Source organism: Pagrus major, chromosome 5 (genome assembly GCF_040436345.1).
Source record: "Pagrus major chromosome 5, Pma_NU_1.0".
NCBI lineage: Eukaryota > Metazoa > Chordata > Actinopteri > Spariformes > Sparidae > Pagrus > Pagrus major.
Genome location: NC_133219.1, coordinates 6,314,979 through 6,336,625, shown reverse-complemented (window position 1 = coordinate 6,336,625; position 21,647 = coordinate 6,314,979). Strand labels below are relative to the sequence as shown.

Genomic DNA, 21,647 nt, shown 5'->3' with positions numbered 1-21,647 from the left:
CTTTGGGAACCAGAGCCAATGTGATTGGTCACTGTTGAGCTCAATGAACCTTAAACCCAACTTTTCTTTACTCCTTGATCAGACAAAAAGACAAAAGACCAACTGCTTGTTGCTGTGGCGTTGGTCACAGGCTGCTCAGGCCAACCTTAACTTTATTTCAGTTTAATACCTGGATGCTGGTGGTCCCAAGGTCTCGCCCTGACAGCACCCTTCCTGCCTGCAGCCTTGCCACTCGAGTGTCCTCCACCTTCATGAAGTATCGAACCAGCCTTGTGACATCCACCTGCCAATCCGAGCCCAGGAAGTAGACCTTAGGATCCCGAGGGTCTTCCTGCTCTGCCATAAAGTGAGTCAGCACCCGTACCGTGGCGTGCTGAAACTGGAGCATGCAGCCCTTCCCCTTCTTGTCATCTTCCTCACTGTTCCAGCCAGCTCTGGGACATGAGCACAGAAACACACGTGCGGGTCACACCTGTCACACGTTAAATGCTTTGAGCTGCTATACTCCAATCACTCAAGCCCGTCTCTTTGCTTGATTGGATCACATTGAGATATTGCAGCACATTATGTAATGGAATCAAAACCTTAAACCCTTGGAGAGATATGATTTGGATTTGTGTGAGCTAAAGGATGCTTCTAGAAATCTCATCTAGAAACCAAATAAAAGGAGTTTTTATATGAATGGATTGTTTGTGTGTCCCACCTTTTCGAGGTCAGTATGGGGACCCTCCAGCTTTTGATCTGGCTCAGCTCTGTGTCTGACACCTCAATCTGGAGGGGGAGTCGGGGCATCCACACGTTCAGTTCAAGCTGAGCACTCAGGTAGCTATAGGTAAAGTTTACCATCATCTTCACCTTGCCCCTCGTCTCTTTGCCATTCACGAAAACATAGTCGCACCTGTCCGACACCTGGTTAGGAGGAAATAATATATAAAGGGAACAATCCATCACAACATGAATATATTATCATTTTAATTTCCCTGATAATATCAAAGACTTTGTGTAAGTACGTTCGAGTAAACAATCTATATCAAACTCTGAATGAGACCGTAGTCAATGTGGGAGATGTTAGTCATCTCACCAATGACAAAAAATAATCAAATATTCTCATAAAAGTCACTATTTTAACAAATAGGCCATTCTTACAGCAACAAATGGCCTTGCGGCAGTTTTGCACTGCATGTGTTACCATAGTAATGTCAGCTTGCTGTAATAAACCACTGCGATGATCACCAGTCCGAAGCGTTAGGAAGAGGCGGCATTGCAATTTTATGTAAATCAAAATATCATGTGGTGCTGTGCCGAACATCAGTCCTTCACAGCCAAGTGCATTCATTACTCCGTAATTTCAAAAGTGACCTTGGCAAGTTTGGGCGACTGCTCAAAGATCTCATGGACATTTTGAGACACGAGTCAATAGGTTTTTTTCTTGGTCTCAACAACCGCTGCTTTAAACAAATTGGATAATTAACACGGCATTGGAATTCTGTCACTAGCTTCTGGAAGTGCACAGGGGAGTGGAGGGGGGGCAGTGACTTTGACGGATAGCTTTAGGAGCAATAGGAATAGCAAATACATTCCCGCTCTCATTTTATGTGAAGCCAACAGTTAGCTAGAGGATGTGCTGTCACATGGATATGCTATTTTTGAGAGGATCTTGTGTCATCATTGCATCTGAGTGTCAGTCATCCTGAACCCATGACCAGAGCTTAAGCCTTAGAATGGCCACATCACTGTGAGTCATCCTCACTGCTAACTGAGTTGCTCTGACTGACCTCTTCTCTGAGAATAATCCTATGCTTGATTTATATCCAAAGAGCAGATTTACAATATGTGGCGCTGAAAGCCCTTGAACCGTTGTTATGGAAAATTTCTAATGCAAGCATGGAACAATAGACAAGAACTGACTTCAGTGAAGTCCTCTCGAGTTCTCATGGTTTTAATTGGGTGTGGAGGCAGTCAACCAGTCATCCATGATCTAAGACACTGAGCTCATTTCTTCTTTTTCAGACAAGCGTCTACCAAGAGCTCCACTGAACTTCTATGAGCCATGTTCAAATAATATTGTGAAGCATCAGTTGAAAGGGAATGCCATTTTAATGTGTCAACCGCCCACTCATCCTAGTCAGTCTCATTCTGCAGCCAAGAATATCCCTCAGTGTTTTTGGTGTCAAAGTAAATATTTATTTAAATGGGATTTGACTTTCATCACTGGGTACAGTATTAAAGACTGGCAGTAATTTAAAAACGCTGAAATGCATGCGTCACTGACACAACTGTGACTACATCCCTTGTGCAAATAGCACCAGTTAAATAAGTTCTAATGATTATGCAGAAGTACTATAATATATCTTTTGCAAAGGGGCAAATTAAGTTCAGGCATTACACTGAGTTCAGCCTTGATGTAAATCAGTTAGTCAAATTGCTCTACCATGCCATAAAGCGTCCTGATTAATCAACCATGTAGACATCCATGCGCAATATGTCCCTGCTTAAAATGTTCAAGTGCCAATCCTTCAATCCCAAACTGACAAAGAGAATGTCTGTGCACATTTTAAGTCTCTCCATCATTCATGCATATTTTAAAAAACCTCTTCATCACTTCAGATTAGAGGTTGTTTTGCTTTTGTTTTGTCACGTGAGCGATCCATTCTACATAAATCCTTCCCCATCTATCACTAGCAGATTTGATACTCTTCAGGCACACCAGAAGAGAAAAAATATCTGAGTCAAGCTGTTAGACTAAGAAGATTAAAGGGAATATTTGTGACTGAAGCTGCTCTCCGGTCAGCAAATACACTGAGAGCTACAGTAGGCTTAGGACAGCAACAAAGACAGCTACATTACAGGGTGGAAAAGAATTATTTAGGCCACATCCGGCCTCTTGACATCCTCATGTAATCCTGCTTTTCTTCTAACTGACACCCATCTGCACTTTAATACATGTGCATTTACTGTATACACTGTACTGTGGATCTCCTCAGAGAGCGACACTCTGAACAGAATATTATTAGCCGAGCTGTGTTGTTTGCTAAACCTACTTTGGGATGAATTTGACCAGAAAAAAAACCTTATTAGAGGTCTGGAGTTTACTGCATGTGTTTATTCTTTGTTTACAATCCCACTTTACCCTTGAGTAAATACATTCACAGCCTCTGACCTCAGGGTCCAGGGACCCGACTTTCAATTTCATCAGTAAACAAAGCCGGCTTTTGGCAGTCAGCCGTGCTCAGGTCTGCGGGATAAAAGGGACAAGTCACCGGATGGGAGCACTGTGGCAGACTGTGAGGTCATCTGTGGTGAGCGATTTAGCTCAGTGACTGTTCGTTGTTCGGGGTGATTGATGGGTGATGTTGTTAGAGCCCAGCTAATAGTTTGTTTTACCGTGTGGAAAAGAGGCAGAGAGCAGAGGTGACTTTGGCACGACTTATTTGTCCGCACCTATCAAACATGAAACCAACCTTGCCCCCATGGACAGTCACTCCAAATTGCCCCCACGCCACTTGCTGTAAGGGCGGGACAAGACACAGACAGCTCACATTTCTCCATCTATTGCTGCTAGAATCATCTTCTGTTCTCAGGTTACCATTTACTGTACATGCAGCGATGAGATGATTTATACACAACTCCTCTGCAGCAAAAGTGAAGGTTGAATGAAGAGCCTTTTCATTGTCAGTGTGTCCTCATTATAAAATCGCTACAATAAAACTATTGCACTCATAAATGTGTGAAACAGTAGAAACTAATGAGGATGTTATTTCAGGCTAGAGGTCACTTATTTCCTCTACAGTATGTGAAAGTATGGAACAAAGAGCAGGACTAGATCCTACCTTGAGAACATCTTCATCAGTGGAGCTGCAGTCTGTGTAGTCAGACACATCAGTCACTACTCCGTCTTCTTCCACAGCTACTGTCCTCACAGGCATCACCACCTTCTTTCCAGTCAGGATAGCTGTATTCAGGATCTCTGTGTCCTGCAGAGAGGAAAATCATTCCATATAATAGAATCACACATACAATGAATTTGTTTTAATTTAACATTTTAGACATTCAGCCCGAGGCGCCATCTGTGGGGGCGCCATTGAGTTTTATGCCCGCCTAAAATTTTTGTTTGTTTGTTTACATTAGTTTACACATATACAAATAATACAGATCAATATAAACATGAGCAACAACAGATGTGGTGGAGAGGTGCAAAAAGGCCTCAGTGGGGCTTGATCCGGACACTCTCCAGTGCAAATACCATATTAATCCATTAAACAAAATAGAAAGAGAAAAATAAAAGATAAAGATGTTAGATTTAGGCTACGTGATGATACATAGTGGGTAATTTTGTTGCTCTGACGGGTTTGTTGTGGAAAGTAAGGGAGAAGTACATGCACAACTGTGTATGTACACTGCAAAAAAAAAAAAAAAAAATCAATAGTTTTATAGGATTTTTCCTTTATATTTTTCCAGATTTTCCCTGCATTTTTTAAATACATGAACATATCCATAAAATACAAAAAAAAGAAATGTAAATGTAATGCACATATCTAATGTAAATTTCCGCAAAAGATCTGTAATTGTGAATACTCGTAAAATGTACTTTTTTTTACAGAAAATTTTTTTTCACATTATTTTGTTTTTTTTAATTATTAAAAATGTTGCATTCAAGTTTGCTACTGCAATTGTATGTATTAAATAAGATACAATTAGTGACAATTAACAGTAAAAGAAATGTTGGTTCTGTAGTTACATTGATGTGTTTGCTAATTGACAGATACTGTATTTATATATAATTATGGAAGTTTTCACAATAAAAACTTTGAATAAATGTGTTTTTAATAACTTTCTGGCAGTGTATTTCACAAAGTAGTGAGCAACTTCACTGTGAAGACACCACTTGAATGTGTGAGTAAGACAATGCTGAGATTAATGGCATCAAAGACGGCCCAGTTTTCCCATAATGCCTTGTGCCGTGTAGTTTAAGGTGGCTGTTTTATGCTCTAAAATGCAAATGTTATTTTTTGTTTGTGTTTGTAATGTAAGTTGATAACTGTTATTTTTGTGCTGCTTGTAGTTTTTACCACTGGTAAGTTGGGTGTCACAGCTATTAATCAGCATTGTGATAATAACTCCGTGTCTCCTGTGTTAAAAATTGTTGAAGGGTTAACATACACTGGACACTGATACTGACATATTGTTGGTAAACTTATATTGGCTGGTAACTCAGTCAAGCACTTGCACAATGTTAACATACCTTTAAATATAATTAAATATACAGCAGTATTTTGATATCTTTAAACAATGTAAATCCAATGTTTAACGAATGGTATATCATTTTATTAAATTAAATACTTATTTTGAATACAAGATTTCACATAAGATAATATAATAAAACCCAACTAATGACATCTTCAATTTTAAGCCTGATTATTTTTTATTATAATGGTGCTCAACCATTATAATAAAAAACCCTGATTAAACATTAAAAGGTCAAAAATAGATCTCACATAAAATTAAAGCTAAAAACTGTATTTACGGAAAATCACTGTGTCTTTATGAGATAAAGAAAGTGGATCAGATGAGTGATCGCAGAATGATTTGTTCTCGGTGATTTTCTGTGCTCTTGAAGCTGCACCCAAACTCTCTTAGAGCATGCAGAGTGTCCTCACAGCCCGGCGAAACTTTTAATTGAAATCGGTGCCAATGCAGGTATCTGATATTTCCATGCAATAAAGAAAGTTTTCTGAGATAGGAGCACTGTAAAAAGGAAAAAAAAAAACACGCTGAAGGTAGATGAGACAGGAGCGATGAAGTGTAACTCAGTGACTCAGCAGTCCTGATGAGGTAAGAAGTGCCGGTCCCCCCTGTGGGAAGCCAGGGGGTGAGCTTAAGGGGAGTTAAGGCTGGGTGATGGCCAGGTCACCACGTGGAAGTAAGAGCTAATCTTGGACTTTTCTGCACAGGCATGTCCCTCAGAGCGATGACCTATCAGTTCAGACATGATCAAATGGACGTGGACTAAGAATAATCTCTCCCCATATACAGTACGACCTGTCCTTTAATGCCTGATGTATTATTAAATAGGGCAGCTGTAGCAGGTACAACGAAGTCGTCCACTAATCGCAGGGTGGGTTGCTTGGATCCCTGGGTGACTCTGGCCACATGTCGAAGTCTCCTCGAGCAAGTCACTGAGCCCCTATTGCTCAGGATGATTAGGCCAGCGCCTTGCAGGGTAGCTGTCTTCAAAGTGTAAAGTGCTTTGGATAAAAATGCTATATAAATGCAGTGTGTGTGTGTGTGTTTGTACAGATGTGAATTTATATGCATGGATGCATAATCAAAGCATGAAAATGAAGCAGATGGATATGTGTTGTCCTCTGAGAAAACACACTGTTGTAAATGAAGTTGAAATAATTCAATATTGTGTGTGTGTGCATGTGTGTGAATTAGCATGAGAGCAGTGAAGTGCTTCTCGGTCAAGTTCTGTGAATGATCAGTTGAATCAAATTTAACGAGACACTCGTCCACTCAGTACAAAAATGAAGCAGATGGATATGAGTCCCTTGACTGTGAAAACTGGTGTAAATGAGGCTGAAATAATTGAACATCATTTTTTTAAAATTGTCATTAGAATATAGTTAAAAAATACAGATCTGAAGCCTGTGTCAGAGAGGCTTTCACCATTATATAGAAGTATTGAGCAGCAGCACTAGCTGGAGTTCACAGAGCAAGGCTAAGAGTGATCAGTCAGCGTTAATGTCCCCTCGAGCAGACCATCAAATCTCCTCATGTTTGGCCCCCTGCCTGAGGTCGGCTTCTAATCCACAAGAGAGATGAACCATGTCAAATTCACAAATCAGGACACTGAAGTCTACCCTCATAACTTCAAGCACTTTGGCACCATTATGATGGAAATGCAGCAGAGAGAATTGTGAAATGGAAGTCACATCCTGCCCAAAAGTATGACGTAAAGTATAATCATTCTTAACGTTTTAATTGTATAAATTACATATTTCATCAATATTAATTGGTTGAACAACTGTTAAGAAACAGAAAGCAGCAGTCTGAGTGTATTATGTGACTCAGTGTAATGTCTTTGTCATGATCATGTATTGTTCCTGCAATCAGCGGTGTAGGAAGATTGACCCTGTCCCGACCTGTATTATCATCCGTCCTGAGTGATCCGATCACAAGCAGACAGCTTTAGGTACTCGTGTGAATGCACTAAAGACGCATTGAGGACACATTTGAGATCTGATCACTCGTGTGAACACATTCAGAGGTGGTCTGGGCCTCATGTGACCACATTCTTATAGCAGTTTGTACGGACATGTGTCCTGGGCCACACTGAAGGACCGCCTACTCAACTGACATCCTCTGTGAAACAAGAAGAAGAAGAAGTCACAACAACAGGCAGAATTGATTACACACAGTAAACTGCTGTGAACTGTCCACCTGTGATCGGATTACTCAGGACGGACGTTAATATCAAGTCTGAAAGGGCCATTGACCCTGGTAACACGTCACCTGGTGACGGATTCAATATTGTAATTCAAAGTGGTTTAACCTCTTGTTTAATGTTCCTTATTCAACAGTGGAGATTATGTCATCTATTAATTATAGAGGTAGCATGAATAGCACCAAAATAGCAGCACATGAAGCAGCTGTTAGGCGGAAAGGATGACCACATATTGCACGCCAGAACAGAGCATAACAAAACAGAAGAGAGACATCAGCTAGCTGACAGTCAACAACACAAGGTCACTCTCTGCTCAAAATAGAACCCATTTACTAAACAATCCAAAGCATATCCAGTCTTCTGTGTATGCAAACCAGACAGGAATGGATCAGAGCAAAGTGCATTTTCTGATATTTTCATGCATCGACGCTCAAAGGATGCTGTCCAAGTGTTGGCATTATTGGAAAAACTCTGTCACAGCATTGGATGCCAGTTTTCCTAATGATTAGTTGTGACATGGAAGCTGTCAGCCAACTCACCATCACAAGAGGGGCCAGGCCAACAAAGTCTCTCTGAGTTGTGTAGATCCTCATGGCTCCTTCAGTCTTGGCTTCATTTTTGAATGTCAATGGTAGATCCAGCTTCCAGATGATCACCTGACTGTCGAGAGGACTGCTTAGCTCGTCCACCTCGAAGTCCATCTGAAGCACCTCCAGCAGACTGCTCTCGAGCCTGAAGGAGAAACAGGATTGGTTAGAAACACAAAATTTGCAACAAATTTTCTTGGTTTTCTAAAAGGTTTCTTGAAAATTACTGTGTAAAAAGTGATATGCAAATCAGCGAAACAATACAAAATATATGTCACTGCGGCCTTCCATTCTCATACTATGTTTGTATCATTTGGTGCAAGAAGTGCTACATTTGCGTTTTCTGTGAGGGATCTAATTCTTTTAACTTCCTTCAAAATGCAAATAAGCAACAAAACGACAGAATCTGTCCACCACAACAACTGATACTTCATATGATTATTTCACCATTGGGGTCTAACAATTCTTCTTCCACACAGTGAACTCCTGTCGAGAATTATGTCTGAATTAATGTGCAGTGCTGTGCTTATACCGCAGTGTATCCTGCACTCCAGCCTGTGGCTCATTGTTCTCAGAGCAAGACAAGTCAGTGTGGATCCAAATCTATGGGCTGGGAGCCCAAAGGAAAGTGCATCACCGTGCTTTTGTTCTATTTTGTCTTTGTCTGATGAAGACACACTTTGAATTAGAATGTGAGAAATTTCATTTGATAAATAGCATTAAACAAGACTAAGAGTCTACAGGCATGCTAGCAGCTCTGAGGCACAGTAGTGCTTACAGCTGAATGCCAACATCAGCATGCTAACATGCCTTCAGCACAGAAACCTCTGTGCTCTAGTTTCCTTTAGGCTCGTCATCTCTTTGATATACACAGAATGTATTACCTGCTAAAATACCTGCATGCTTTTCATCACATGTGAAACAACAGATAACTGAGTGGCAGCGGAGGAATAAGTCTTTGGTTCTTGTAAAAATTTTCTTTTACAAGTTCAAGTTGTGCATAAATACTTGTCACTTAAAGTGAAAGCGTTTCCAAGTGGTATTGTTGTTGGTGCCGTGTTGCAAATACAACTGGATTGTTTCTGTTTTCCTCAGAGTAGCAGCTACCAACAACACAGGACAAAAACATGTTTATTAATTCATTATATCTATAATGGAGGCGTGAAAGCAGATAGAAAAGGTGCCAGGCTGCCAGCCTGACTGGATCAAGAGTCAGCCTTCATTTTCCTGCTCGGTGGCAGACAGAATAGCATAGTGAAAGCAAGGTTTACAGGGAACCAATCTAAATGCTGATGTTGTCATTATTCTATGGCAGGGGTATCCAAACTTTTTCTCTTGGAGGGCCAAAACTCAAACTTAATGGTGGTCTATGGTAAAAACATACCAAATAGCAAATACCTACTGTTATTGTTTAGTATTGTTTTGTTAAAATGCAATATGGTACTCGGATTCCAGGTTCCCTTAATTGGTTGACCACCTTTGCATTGTGTCACAAAAAAGACCACAAACATCTGGCTGGCCAAAGTGAACCTTATAGCGAGCCAACTTTTGGCCTGTTTTATCACTGTTGCATTGTGCAATCAGCATTTACATCATAATGATGCATTAAAGTAAAGACTTGGCAGTTTAAGTAAAAGTATGACAGTATTAACATCAAACTTTAAGTACATGAAGTAAAAGAACTTATCATGCAGCATGATCAATTATTGTTTGTATTATTAAACTAAATCTGCAAAGAAACTGGTGACTTAAGTTATCAAATAAATGCAGTGGAGTAAAAAGTATATCTTTGTCTCTGAATTGTTGTGGAGTAGAAGCATAAAGTAGAATAAAATGGAAATACTTAAGGACAAGTACCTCAAAACTGTTTCTAAGTACAGCAGTTGAGTGTATATACTTAGTTACTTTTCACCACTGCTGAATTGACACATTTTGAACCAAACTTTATCCTCATAGTATTTACTGTATGATGCACTGGCAGTATGCAATAGGTCACAATGACCGTACACCATGCATTTACCATTTATGGCTTCACTCACCCTCTAGCTGATGGAAAGCAGTGCGAAGTTTGAAGTCAAACAAAACATTTCTGGAGCTTGACATACACAATTAATATATAAAACAGCTCCATACTGCTCATCTGTCGTAATTCAAGTCTCTGAATTGATTTAAAAAGAAAGCTATTTAGAGACTTTTTAAAGCTGAATTCTTCACTGTAGCTGCTAAGCTAAAAGCTTTAGTACGCACCCCGTCTGAAGTGGGTGCATGGCTTGTTGTATAGTATAGTATATACTATAGTGGTATATGTTGTTGTTTAGGAGAATGCTTCAACGCTCCAGAAACATTTTATGGACTACAAAATTTCAACTTGAATTTTCACTTGAACTGTTAAATAATATATTCATTCAGACTTTAAATCTGCCATTATTTCATATTTAGGAAGCTGTTTTGTAGCAGAACGTAACCTGATTAAGATCTAGACTGGATTTTTGGGGCTATCCAGCTCATAATTCAAAGTGAGATGCTATGAATTTGGCCACATGAATGGAAAATGCAGAGATTTTAGGAGAGGGATGTGATCCCAGTAGCTGCGACAAGACATAATCCCCCTAAAAAAAAAAAACTAAAACAAAACAGGAACAGAGCTGAATTTCTCTGTGCTGACCCTACCCTTGAGTTTCTGATATTGCTAAATGTGAGATGAATAAATGCTGGTTCAAGGACAGCATCGTCCTGCATACACAACAACGTACAAGCCTTAACTTATAATGGCCTCTCAGCAATGCCAGCTAGAACAGAGTGTCTTGGCCATAAATTCAATTTTCTCCCATGGCCCAAGTAAGATTTTTTCTAAACTGTATTGTACCATAGAAAAATCCTATATATACTGGTGAATAGAAGTACAAAACGCATGCGCTTACCCACATGGGCATTATCAGACTTGTGTGTGCACATGTTATAAATATCTGTGTCAGAGCTGTGGAGACACACAGTAAGCCCTGTTTACTGCATGAAAATGACCTCTAAAGGGCTGCATACCAGCTGCCTCTCTGCATTAAAGCAACAACAATTGGAGAAACTGCAAATCATATTCTGTTAATCCTCCATTAAGTTCCAAAACTGAACAACAGAGCATAAAAATGCCCTTCTCTGTATCCCCATCTCACTCACTGCTCCATTATGTCTGCCCTTATTAGGAGCAAGACAGAGATTTAGTGTAATTGAATAATCTTAGCATATTGCTCAGAGACCTGAGATTAAAAGATAATAAAGGCATTCTGGTCAAATATCAAAACAAGATATGCTTGACTCGCATAAGCATGCCTATATCCCCTTAAGTATGCATTAACACAGATATCCAGATAAGATAGGGGATGTTGCTGTGATATTTACGCCCTCAGTCATTCTTGTGAAGCTTGCAGGCGAACGATGCTTCAACAACTTGTTTACGGGCGGCAGTCTGTATGTGAATAACAGTGCTTTAATATTAAGATCCGAACCAAGCAGCTGCAACAGAGGATAAAAAGGCTTTAATGTATGGATACAGCAAATACTTTTAGTGCTCACTAAAGCCAGTAAGACAAAAAGTCAGAGGGTCCCCACACACTCTGCAGGGGTTCTGTTAGTTTCATGACATTTTAGAGCGGATTAGCTGAAATGACTGAGTGAAAGAACATGTTAACCCATAAAGTTGTGATAAACAATGTCATAATCCACGGCAAATGGGGAAAACAACTTAATGAGGTCAAACCAATAATGACGAGCGCAGATAAGGTCAGCGTTCTGGCTCAGCTTTAAAGCAAGCTGTGTCTATTGTTGTTTGACCTCTGAAGAGTCACTGACAGACAAACCCACATGATCTGCCTCAGGAATTTTAAAGTCAAATTTGCACTCCCTGCACTGGAGTGATGTTGTTCAATGTCTGCTTATATTAGTTTTTTTTCAGGGGAATGTTGGCTGCTTATTCTTTGGCTGCTCTTTTCCTGCCCTGCCAACCGTTCACACACAGATTAGAGCGTCAGTTTTACAAGCATTTCTTGGAGCTGCTCTAGAGGCGGAAATAATCTTACTGTTTGAGCCCAATCTCAGTGGATCAGTTTTAAGAGGCACTGGCAAGTTTGAATGGCAAAACAATGATTAAAATTAAGTGCACTACAACAACATGAATAGAATGTTGCTTTCAAGACAGCTAGATGGCAAGCTAGAACAATTAGCTCGCCTGGATGACAGCCACAGCAGGGTCCTGTCATCATTAGCATGCTTACACGCAAAAAGGCTAGGAAGCCAATGATCACTTTTCAACATCTGTAAGTGTGAAACAATTGGATATTTTCAAGGAAATCTCAGGAAGATTTCCAGCCGTGGTTGTGGTGCAAAAACCTAATATATTTGACAAGAAGTTGGGTCAATCAGTGTTCAGTTCCGATGTTGGGACACCTCTGGCTGTGTTTGTAGCAACCAAAACAGGTATTTTAAGCCAAAAATGATCTTGAGACTTGGGACATCTTTCCAGCATGTTTGTGGCGGGAAAAAAATTATATTTTTAATGGCATTTCTGGATATCTCCTGCCAGGGCCACCAATAGTTTTGCTTGTTATTTTAAGGGTTAGAGATTATTTGAAGCTTTGGGCCTTTCCATGACCCAGTGTCCGGGACAAGTTGCAGGGTGTGTCCCCCTGTTGGCGGCCCTGCATCCAGCCCTGTTTGTGGTAACCCAAACAGGTGTTTTAAGCCAAAACATGATCTTTTTCTTAGCAAAGTGGTTTTTGCCCCTAAACCTAACCAGACCATAAACACAGCTTTGTTACAACATGAAATAGAAAACCTAAAGAGACATAAAGCTGCAACATGTTTCAACATATCCATGGTTTACAGAAACGTACGATTGGGTTGGGCATCGAGGTAAGAAGCCAACATGTAAGACAGACGGGGCTTGAAAGTCATCTGTCCTTTCTTAAAAACATTGTCCGATAATCGCAGGAGACGTGGGCGAAGAAAGCTGCCCTCAGCTGAATTTGAAAGGACGTCTGAGATAAGCTGCTTGTTGGGGAAAGGGTGTAGCCCCGTTTAATGAGGTTATGGGTCAAATTAAGTACTTAAAGCCCAAAGAGCTGATCAGACCAACCTGCAGATGTCTTGTAAACAGTTTTAGTGTGACATTTGAAAATGGCTCACCAAAGTTCTGTGTCATAGGGTAGAATATTATATCTATAATATGATATTTTACTGCATACTAGGAATGCATGGACATGGACGGCTGGTAAATGTTTAGGAATTGTTAAAGCAGAAAGGAGAAGTGGCAATGACGGGAGAAAAGCAATATCCGTTTACAAGGGGCAGCTTTACAGGAGCACCTGCAGCCAACCTGTGCTTAGAGACTGAAAGACATGTCCTCCCAGGACACAGCACAGTAGGCCTCTGCAGTAAGCCGTTGTCAGGCTCATACTGCACAGATGGTTTGTATTTTACTCCGCAGGTGCAGAGACAAATGCTGCCATGCTTTGGAGAATATACATTACAATAGTGCCACTTTTAACAGTTAGAGACTGTGGCGACCAACAACACATGAAAAATTCATGTGATTTCCATTCAAACAATGGAATTTAGCAATTTAGGCTGATACATATGTGAGAAATCTCCCAGCGACAACAAAAATAGACATAGATAGCATGCAGTTGCATAAAGAGTAATGTGATGAGAACAGACTTGCCTTTTCCCAGGTATGGGAGCCTTCCTCTGACAAACAACAGCAATGGCTCCGTCGGCACCCATATCCAGAGTGATGTCCCACAGTAAAGAGTTACTGGGTGTCGCTGTTCGAAAGGTCACACCTTTCTTTACTGTCGCTCTGTGAAAAATCAAAAGCGTAAAAGGTCAAGAATATGGTAAATGGAAGCCCTATACTTATAACAACCAGTGGTTATCTAGTTATCTATAATGTTAACAATTAACCAAAACGTATTTGTTGCATTTTTCTGATCTTATTTTTTTCATTCTTTGTGATGAATGATAGTTTTGATTTATTAATTCAAACAACCTATCCAGGTTGTGATAATAAATCGAACATAGCAAGAATACATCCTCATACAGTATATTAGATATTATGCATTGAATAGTGATGAAACTGAATATTTATTAGAATTAGATGAGCAATCAATCAAATTAAAACAAAAAATGGCAGAAACTGAGAAAGAAAACGTCAAAAACCTGTAATGTACTACCACCCGTACCCCACCCTCATCCACCCTCATGTACGCGTGCATTTCAAACAGAAAAGAAAGCATTGGTCTCTCTGTTCCTCCTTATGTGTGCTCATTATTTAAACTGAACAAATGGATCATTAATTTTCTTGGCTTCTAATTTGTAAATGGGAAGCATTATGCAGCTGAACATGTAAACCTTCCCGGTGGACCTCCCCAGCATAAGCAGCTTGCATGTAGGTCAAATGTTAATGAGATATTCTTCTCCAAGAATTAGAAATCAAGTAAGACCAGCGGATGCATGCACATAAAAAAAAAAGAAATCCAGTCCTCTGCTGCAACAATACTAATCCATATGGTCAACTACTCTCACTAAGTATTGCTCCTTCCTTTGTAAACTCAGAGCTTTGAGACTCCCTGAATACTCAGCAGCAGCTCAGACAAGTTGTCTCAAATAGTTTAGAACAACATCCTCGTGTAATTCTTTGGTTTTCATCTGCATGCAAAGCTGTGTTGTTTATCTCTGAATCTTTGAGATAAACACAGAGTGTTTAGCGTATTATGAGTCTCTGAGGAAGTGTAATCTGTGATAGGAGCAACAGCAATCTGAGCACTTCTCATGCTTTGGGCCGGGTTTTGGCTGAGAAAACCAGGCAAATAAACAGGAGACTTTGCTCCCTGTTCAGCGCAATGAAACAGAACCGTCTACATGCATTATCTCCTTTGTGAAATATTTAAGATGACTACTTAATGGATTTGGGGTGAGTTTTGTGTGAACAAAAACAAAACAAAACTCAGTCGTGCATGAATGTGTGACTCCTCCACATCTCAAATGTCTCGAGTGGCCACTGATCTTAGGAAAGAAGCTTCTGCTGCAGAGCCTGACACAACCTGGTGACTAAAAGAAACAGTTCACCCAACAATTAAAGTTCAGTTATCTATGTTTGTATGTATTATTTAGCATTTCTAATTTATGGATTCAGTCATTATCTTAAAGGAACAGTTCACCCAAAAATGAAAGTCCAGTCATTATCTACTCACCCCCACGCTGATGGAAAGTTGGGTGAAGTTTCATAATCCACAAAAGATTTCTGGAGATTGACAGCAAAACAGTGCTGCAGCATTCTCCCAAACAACTGAAGTAGCTGGAGACTTTTTTAAAAACAAAACAAAACAAAACAAAGTGTTCCATACAGCTGAAAATTATTTTTACAAGATGTTATTTACACCCTGGTTTGACATACAGTTGAGCTTGTGGACAGATGGGCTGCGCACTAACACTTTTAGCTTATCAGCTACAGTAAAGGTTAGGATTTAAAAAGGGTGTAGATAATGTCTTTTCAAATCAGTTATGTTGGACAAGCTGTATGGAGTTTTAAAACAAGTCCCAAGCTACTTCAGTTGTTTCTGTGAACACTGTTTTGCTGTGCAGAATTTTTTTGCAGATGACAAAATTCGACCTGACATTCCATCAGCATGGAGGTAAGTAGATGATGGCCATATTTTCACTTTTGGGTGAATTGTTCCTTTAACCACAGACTGAGCAGTGGAAAGGTTTTTCCTTTTTCCTCTCTCTCAGAAAGAATAAATCTGGCTCATCTTGCAGCATTTGTGACAAAAGCTCAATCAGACAAGTGCAGCACAGGTTGAAGGTCACAGTTAAAAAGGGATGATTGAGTGGTGTTTTTCCCCCCAATGGTGGTTTTAATTTTGTGCCGCTATGACCCGGGAGGCTGACGGTTGTCATCCCAGCTGCAAACAACAGCAGCCGATTTATCTGATTAACAGAGGTTCAACCAGGGAGCAGAGGGCCAAGGGGTCAAAACATCTGGTGCTGTAAACCTGCAAGTCTTTTCGTCACAGCTGAATGCCACCGTTTTAGAGTCAGTGGATACTTGACCAGTGACCATTTTAATTACAAAGTAGGTAGTTCTGTTGAATCCTCTTACCTCTCACTCTGTACCACAGGGATTGCGTACAGCTCCAACTCTAACTTATTAAATCAATGCTGGCTCCAAGCGGCTCCACCAAATGGAGCACAGACAGAAACAAAATACTGTAGGTGGTGCATGGTCTGTGTTAGTAAATGAAACTAGAGTACTGTGCAGTAGAGTGAATAAACAGAGAGGGTCAGCCAGTCCACTGTTATCAGTCAGAAGGTTCCCAGGAGGCAGCAGAGCCAGCAACACAGGGGACCAACACTCAGTCTGAGCTGAATGAACAAAGAGAAATACATACGTGTTTGATGATGAAAGATGAGGTGATAGCAAGAAGGAAGGGGGCTGCACCATGTCAGCCATGTTAATGACAAAACGATGGTGGAAACAGCATGTTAATTATTTCGGTTTCTGCAATTTTCTAATCGACTGAATTTAGGTTGAACTGACATACAAAATGCAGTCTCAAATGGAACATTTCTGTGTGCAGTACCCCCAGCTGGCATGTGATGTAAGAAACCATATTTTCACATCTTTCTACGCTTGGTTCAAACTGGTCATTTGCTAATTAGCGCAAATACAAGCTGAGGCTAATGGGAATGTCATTCGTTTTGCAGGTATTTGGTCATAAACCAAAGTATTGGAAGAATGAAATATTTTGACCTGATGACGGCGCTCGATGAAAACATGTGGGCTCACCAGAGTTTATTCAATTCATCTGGAGGGGGAGGTGAACACCTGAAACAAATTTTGTGTCAATCCATCCAATCGTTTTTAAAACATTTCGAGAGGAATCTAGAGGATCACAAAAATCCACAAAAGTGATGGAACGGGCAATCCGTCCAGTAACCAGAATAAAATGTTGGCATTTGTGCGCTTTTGCAAACCACAGATGTGTTCAAATGTGTGTGTATCATATTGACATCTCTATAATATGTGTCATATCATGTTCATATTATGTGTGAATGAATTGACTTTCACGCCTTGAGGTGGAGGGGATGGTCGTGTCGTTACAGCTGGGTGAGACGACTGCCAAGCGAGAGACCATTGATACAGATAGTGTTTCAACATCTGTAAGAGTGAAACCACTGGATAGTTTTAACAAGAGACCACAGTTGGAGACAGCATTTTAACATTTTCTAAATATGAAACTCAGGTGTCATGATTCTCCAAATCCATGATTCTATTTGATTTTTGATTTGAAATTTTTTCATCACTGACGGCAATGCTCTTGTTAAACTAAGGCTTTTACAGTTTTTATGAGGTGCATTTGAACACACCATTACGTCCCTGTCGGCACTAAGGAACCTAAAAAAGAAGGAAGGATCGTTACGTCACTGAATCTTGCTTTGGTGCCAGACTGTGGTGCCAGTTTTATTGAAGCCAATGGGAGATGCACGAAGAAATACACTAAAACCAAACATATCTTCTGATGCAGAAATGCCTCCAGAAAATGAAAGAACACACTTCAGAGAGTAGGTTAACCACTGATTTCTTTTCCCAAATGATTGACACAGCAGATTATACTGTCAACAAACGGGGCAGGTCCAACTGATTTCTCCTGATGAGACTGCAATTACACTGTGAACAGGAGCCTTTCCCAAACGAAATCGAGGGCCGAACAACATGTCGATAAAATAAATCAGTGGTTGACCTACTCTGAAGTGTTTCTTTCATTTTCTGGAGGTACTCCTGCATCAGAAGTCATACAACGTAGATACTGTATATTGGATTTCCATGTGTTTCTCCATGCATTTTCCATTGACTTCAATAGACTTGTCACCACAGTTTGGCCCAAAAGCAAGATTCAGTGACGTAATGACCAGTCCCAGCACACATATCCTTAGCCGCATAAAGCGATGTGGATTTCAGAGTTTAAGACGTGCACCTGAATGCGCCATGAAGAGCAAATCTGTCAAACTCCAGCACAGACAGACAGCAGGGGAGAGAATAAAAGATAACTCTACTCTCTAGTTAAACAACACCAAAACACGGCAGAGACGCTCAGCAGTTTTTTATTGAATGACTTTGAGTACAAACTGTCAGTGTGGCAGAGTCTTACAAGATTTACTCGCCAAATGGAAATTATGTCCACATTTGGTGCTTGGCGGGCTCTGTTTCTGACTCAGACATACTACATACTACATTTACAGTAGTTGTTTAAACTGTGTACTGGAGTAAATGAGACACGGTATGTATCTGATAACAAATTCTCCAGTGTAACGTGCATGAACTCAGCAGTAACAACACACAATTCTACTCTCTCTACTCTCTCCAGCTGTTGCCACAATGTCAACGACAGGGAAATATGCCACATTAAAACCACATTCATCTGTGAACAGCATAGCTGAATGTGATCTCAGGCTACGTCACTAAGAATTTATTGATCAATAGAAATGACTTGCAGTTTGATCCGGATGTGGACGATACTTCACGACACGATTGTCGATACTGCATTTGTTTTCAACTGCCAAAACTGAAGCCTCATTTCAAACAATTTTTAGATTTAAAATCGAAATCAAGAGACCAGTGTTGGAAACAGTGCTTTAACATTTGTAAGCCTGAAACCTTTTGATGCTTTTAATAAGAGGCCACTGTTAAAGATAGAATTTCAATTTTTGTAAGCATGAAACCACAACATATTTGTAACTGGAGACCACTGTTGGAGTAGTGTGTAACATTTGATAGCGTGGACAATGTCCAGCCATTTTTGTGAGGTGAAATAAAAGTAAAGTTTCAACATATCTGTGGTTTGCAGAAATGTACAATGCCAACATTTATTCTGCTGATTGCGTTGTAACAAATATCAGACATCGCAATCCCTGGAGCTGCTGGCGTGACTCAGAGAAATCTCATGTAATGCATTAAACATTGCACTTGCAAACTGTGCAATATTATTTGGGTTTTTCTTCAACGCTGCTGCCTTCTCCAGCCTGCATTTCTTATTTCTGTATACACTTGCTACTGATGCTGACTATAGAGAACTGTAAGTGCAATGTGATTATTTGCTTTCAATGGGGAGCAACTTTAATCCGACATAATCAATGAGGTAAGCAGGGTGGCTTGTTCAGGTTATTAATGAGAAAATCTGGGGGGACAGTTTTTCTAGTAATGACTTCTGAAAAACATGCGCTGCTCTGATGAAACATCTCTGAACACCACGTGTATTGAGCTGAGTGGAGCAGAGTTTAACTAATAAAAAGTGACAGTAACAAGAGGACTTATCTGAAGCCCCTTTTTTTCTCTCTCTCCGTCCCCCTTGTGTAAAAAGAAATAAAACATCCCCAGCGACTGGAAGAGGCGTTTTTCTTCTGAGTGGTTGGAGAGCAAGAACCAGTGTCCATGGCTTTGGTTAGCAGGCCCTGAGCAGGCAGCGGGCAGGGGGAGGCACCAGGGCAGGGAAGATGGATGGCTGTGGAGACTGAAGGTGACAGTGTGTGCGAAAAGCAACTCTCAGGTGCTGCACCTGCCATCCATCTCACTTCTGACCAGGCAAGGCGTGAGTGGCGCTATTTTTTCACCTTTTACAAGCTCTTCATTCACTCACACACACACATGCATGCATGTAAAACTGCGACTGCACACATGTAAGCTATGACACAAATAGCTGCACACACTTTTAAATATGCTCAAAGCAGACCACATTGGCTCTTGGCCTTTTTGAGTCAATTCCTTATTTTACTTAGTTGTGGAATGTTGTTTTCTTTAAACTTATTTGAGAGATCACAGAGCCATGGCCAACCACAGAGAGTAGAAGAATGAGACATAGAAAAAAGTGAATACCTAATTTAGTGAAACAGAAACTAAATGTGATCAAAGATAGTTATCCTCCGTGTGAGCTACACAGTCTGGCCCAGATGCATTCATCACCAGGCCTGCTATGAGAATGCTACATAGGGTTTGTAATTACTTCCCTGATATAATTTGTGTTCCCATCTTTGGCTTTGTGAATGCAGCACTGTGGGGCCACAGTACCATTGGTGAACCCCAGTGCAATCGGAAACAGATGCAATCGTTAATTATGCAGGCAAATGTCCACCGTTTAGCCAGTCTGATGGCCAGCCATCGGCAACGTGCTTATCGTACTTATGGAGCAGTTTAGGGAGTTGGGGAGACGTTCATGCCAACACTCCTGCCAGATGGCAGGCACCACAGCACTAAAAACGGATGTAAAAGTCCTATTTGTCACACAGATGAATGATTAGGCTACCTAGTTGAAGAGCTCACTGACACGACGTCCTATTGATACAGAGGCTATGGTTTATTTATGGCCAAAATGCTGCCTTTGCATAAAACATAAAACAAGACAAACTCATCTGCTCCATTGTTGACTTTTAAAAGCAGTTAAAGTCGTCAGCTCATGCCTCATGACACTCAACTTCCTGAGCATTAACTAAAGGGATAATCTAATAGCCTTCTTGTGAGTGTGTGATGACGGCGGTACAATACTTTATCTATGACCTTTATCAAACTCTCACTAAGAATGACAGGTTTAATTTGGCTGGAACGGACAGGTGTGGCTTGTCTTTTTCTCAATCGACCTCAAATTTGTTCGTCCCTTGACTCCAGCTATAGACATCAATAACAGGTTTATCATGCTGATGAGAGAGTATTAAGCAAAGCTTAATGGGACATTCAGACAGTGATAAAGCACACAGACAGCTGTTGAGGAGCGGATGCACAGGGCTTGTTAATGTGCTGATAAGCTGGGGGAGGGAAGCACTATGTATGAAATTGAATTTCAGAGTTGGTCACCAATACATATATAATGTGTATGTGTACTATATAGACACAGGTGCCCATCATACAAGTTGAATTACTGCTTTATTTATTTATTTATTTACATTATTACAAGATTGTCAATCTTCCTGTCAAGGAAATGAAAGGAAATGGAAAGAAAGGCGAGTTAAAGGAAAGTGAAGGAAAGGAAAGGAAAGGAAAAAAGAAGAGATGATAATAAAGAGGAGAGTTAAAGGAAAGTAAATTAAACAAGAGGAGAGGATAGAAAGGAAAGGAAAGCAGAAGAAAGGAAAGGAATGGAGAGGAAGGCAACATTCTGCTCTCTGCTTTTTGCTCAGAAACATTTGTGACTGAGAAAATGAATTAAAGCAGCAGTGATTAAAAGTGACAGAATGAAGAGAGGAAATCAGGATTGCTGTTTTGGCTTCATTACCTCAGAATGAATCAAGAGACAGAGCAAAAGAAACCAGCTAATTTATTCAAATTCTTGGTCTTACCCTTTAAAATACATGAATGCACAATCTGTAACACAATTTTATGATCACATACTCCTGGAAATCCAGACAATCCATGAAATGTGGGATGAAACACCTTCAGCTTTCTTTCTTTCTGTTTGGTCTGCCAGAAGAGACCAGGACACCTGAGAGAAATGTCTCTGAAACCTGCCGAGAAGAGCGAGTGCATCCATGCACAGCTGTCCGCTCAATCAATATTTACTTATTCCCGCATTCACAAT

General features: G+C 40.3%; 1 protein-coding gene across 1 annotated transcript in view; it reads right to left on the bottom strand.

The window, feature by feature from the left end:
- The window catches only part of LOC140996699 (transmembrane protein 132D), a 36,947-nt gene that overhangs the window by 3,262 nt on the left and 12,038 nt on the right, over positions 1-21,647 (bottom strand). Inside the window, exons 3-7 of the mRNA XM_073467168.1 lie at positions 13,745-13,882; positions 7,987-8,179; positions 3,831-3,974; positions 704-909; positions 170-434 (exon numbers count right to left, since the gene is read on the bottom strand). Of these exons, the coding sequence (XP_073323269.1) occupies positions 170-434; positions 704-909; positions 3,831-3,974; positions 7,987-8,179; positions 13,745-13,882 (946 nt within the window). The remainder of the gene's footprint in view (positions 1-169; positions 435-703; positions 910-3,830; positions 3,975-7,986; positions 8,180-13,744; positions 13,883-21,647) is intronic.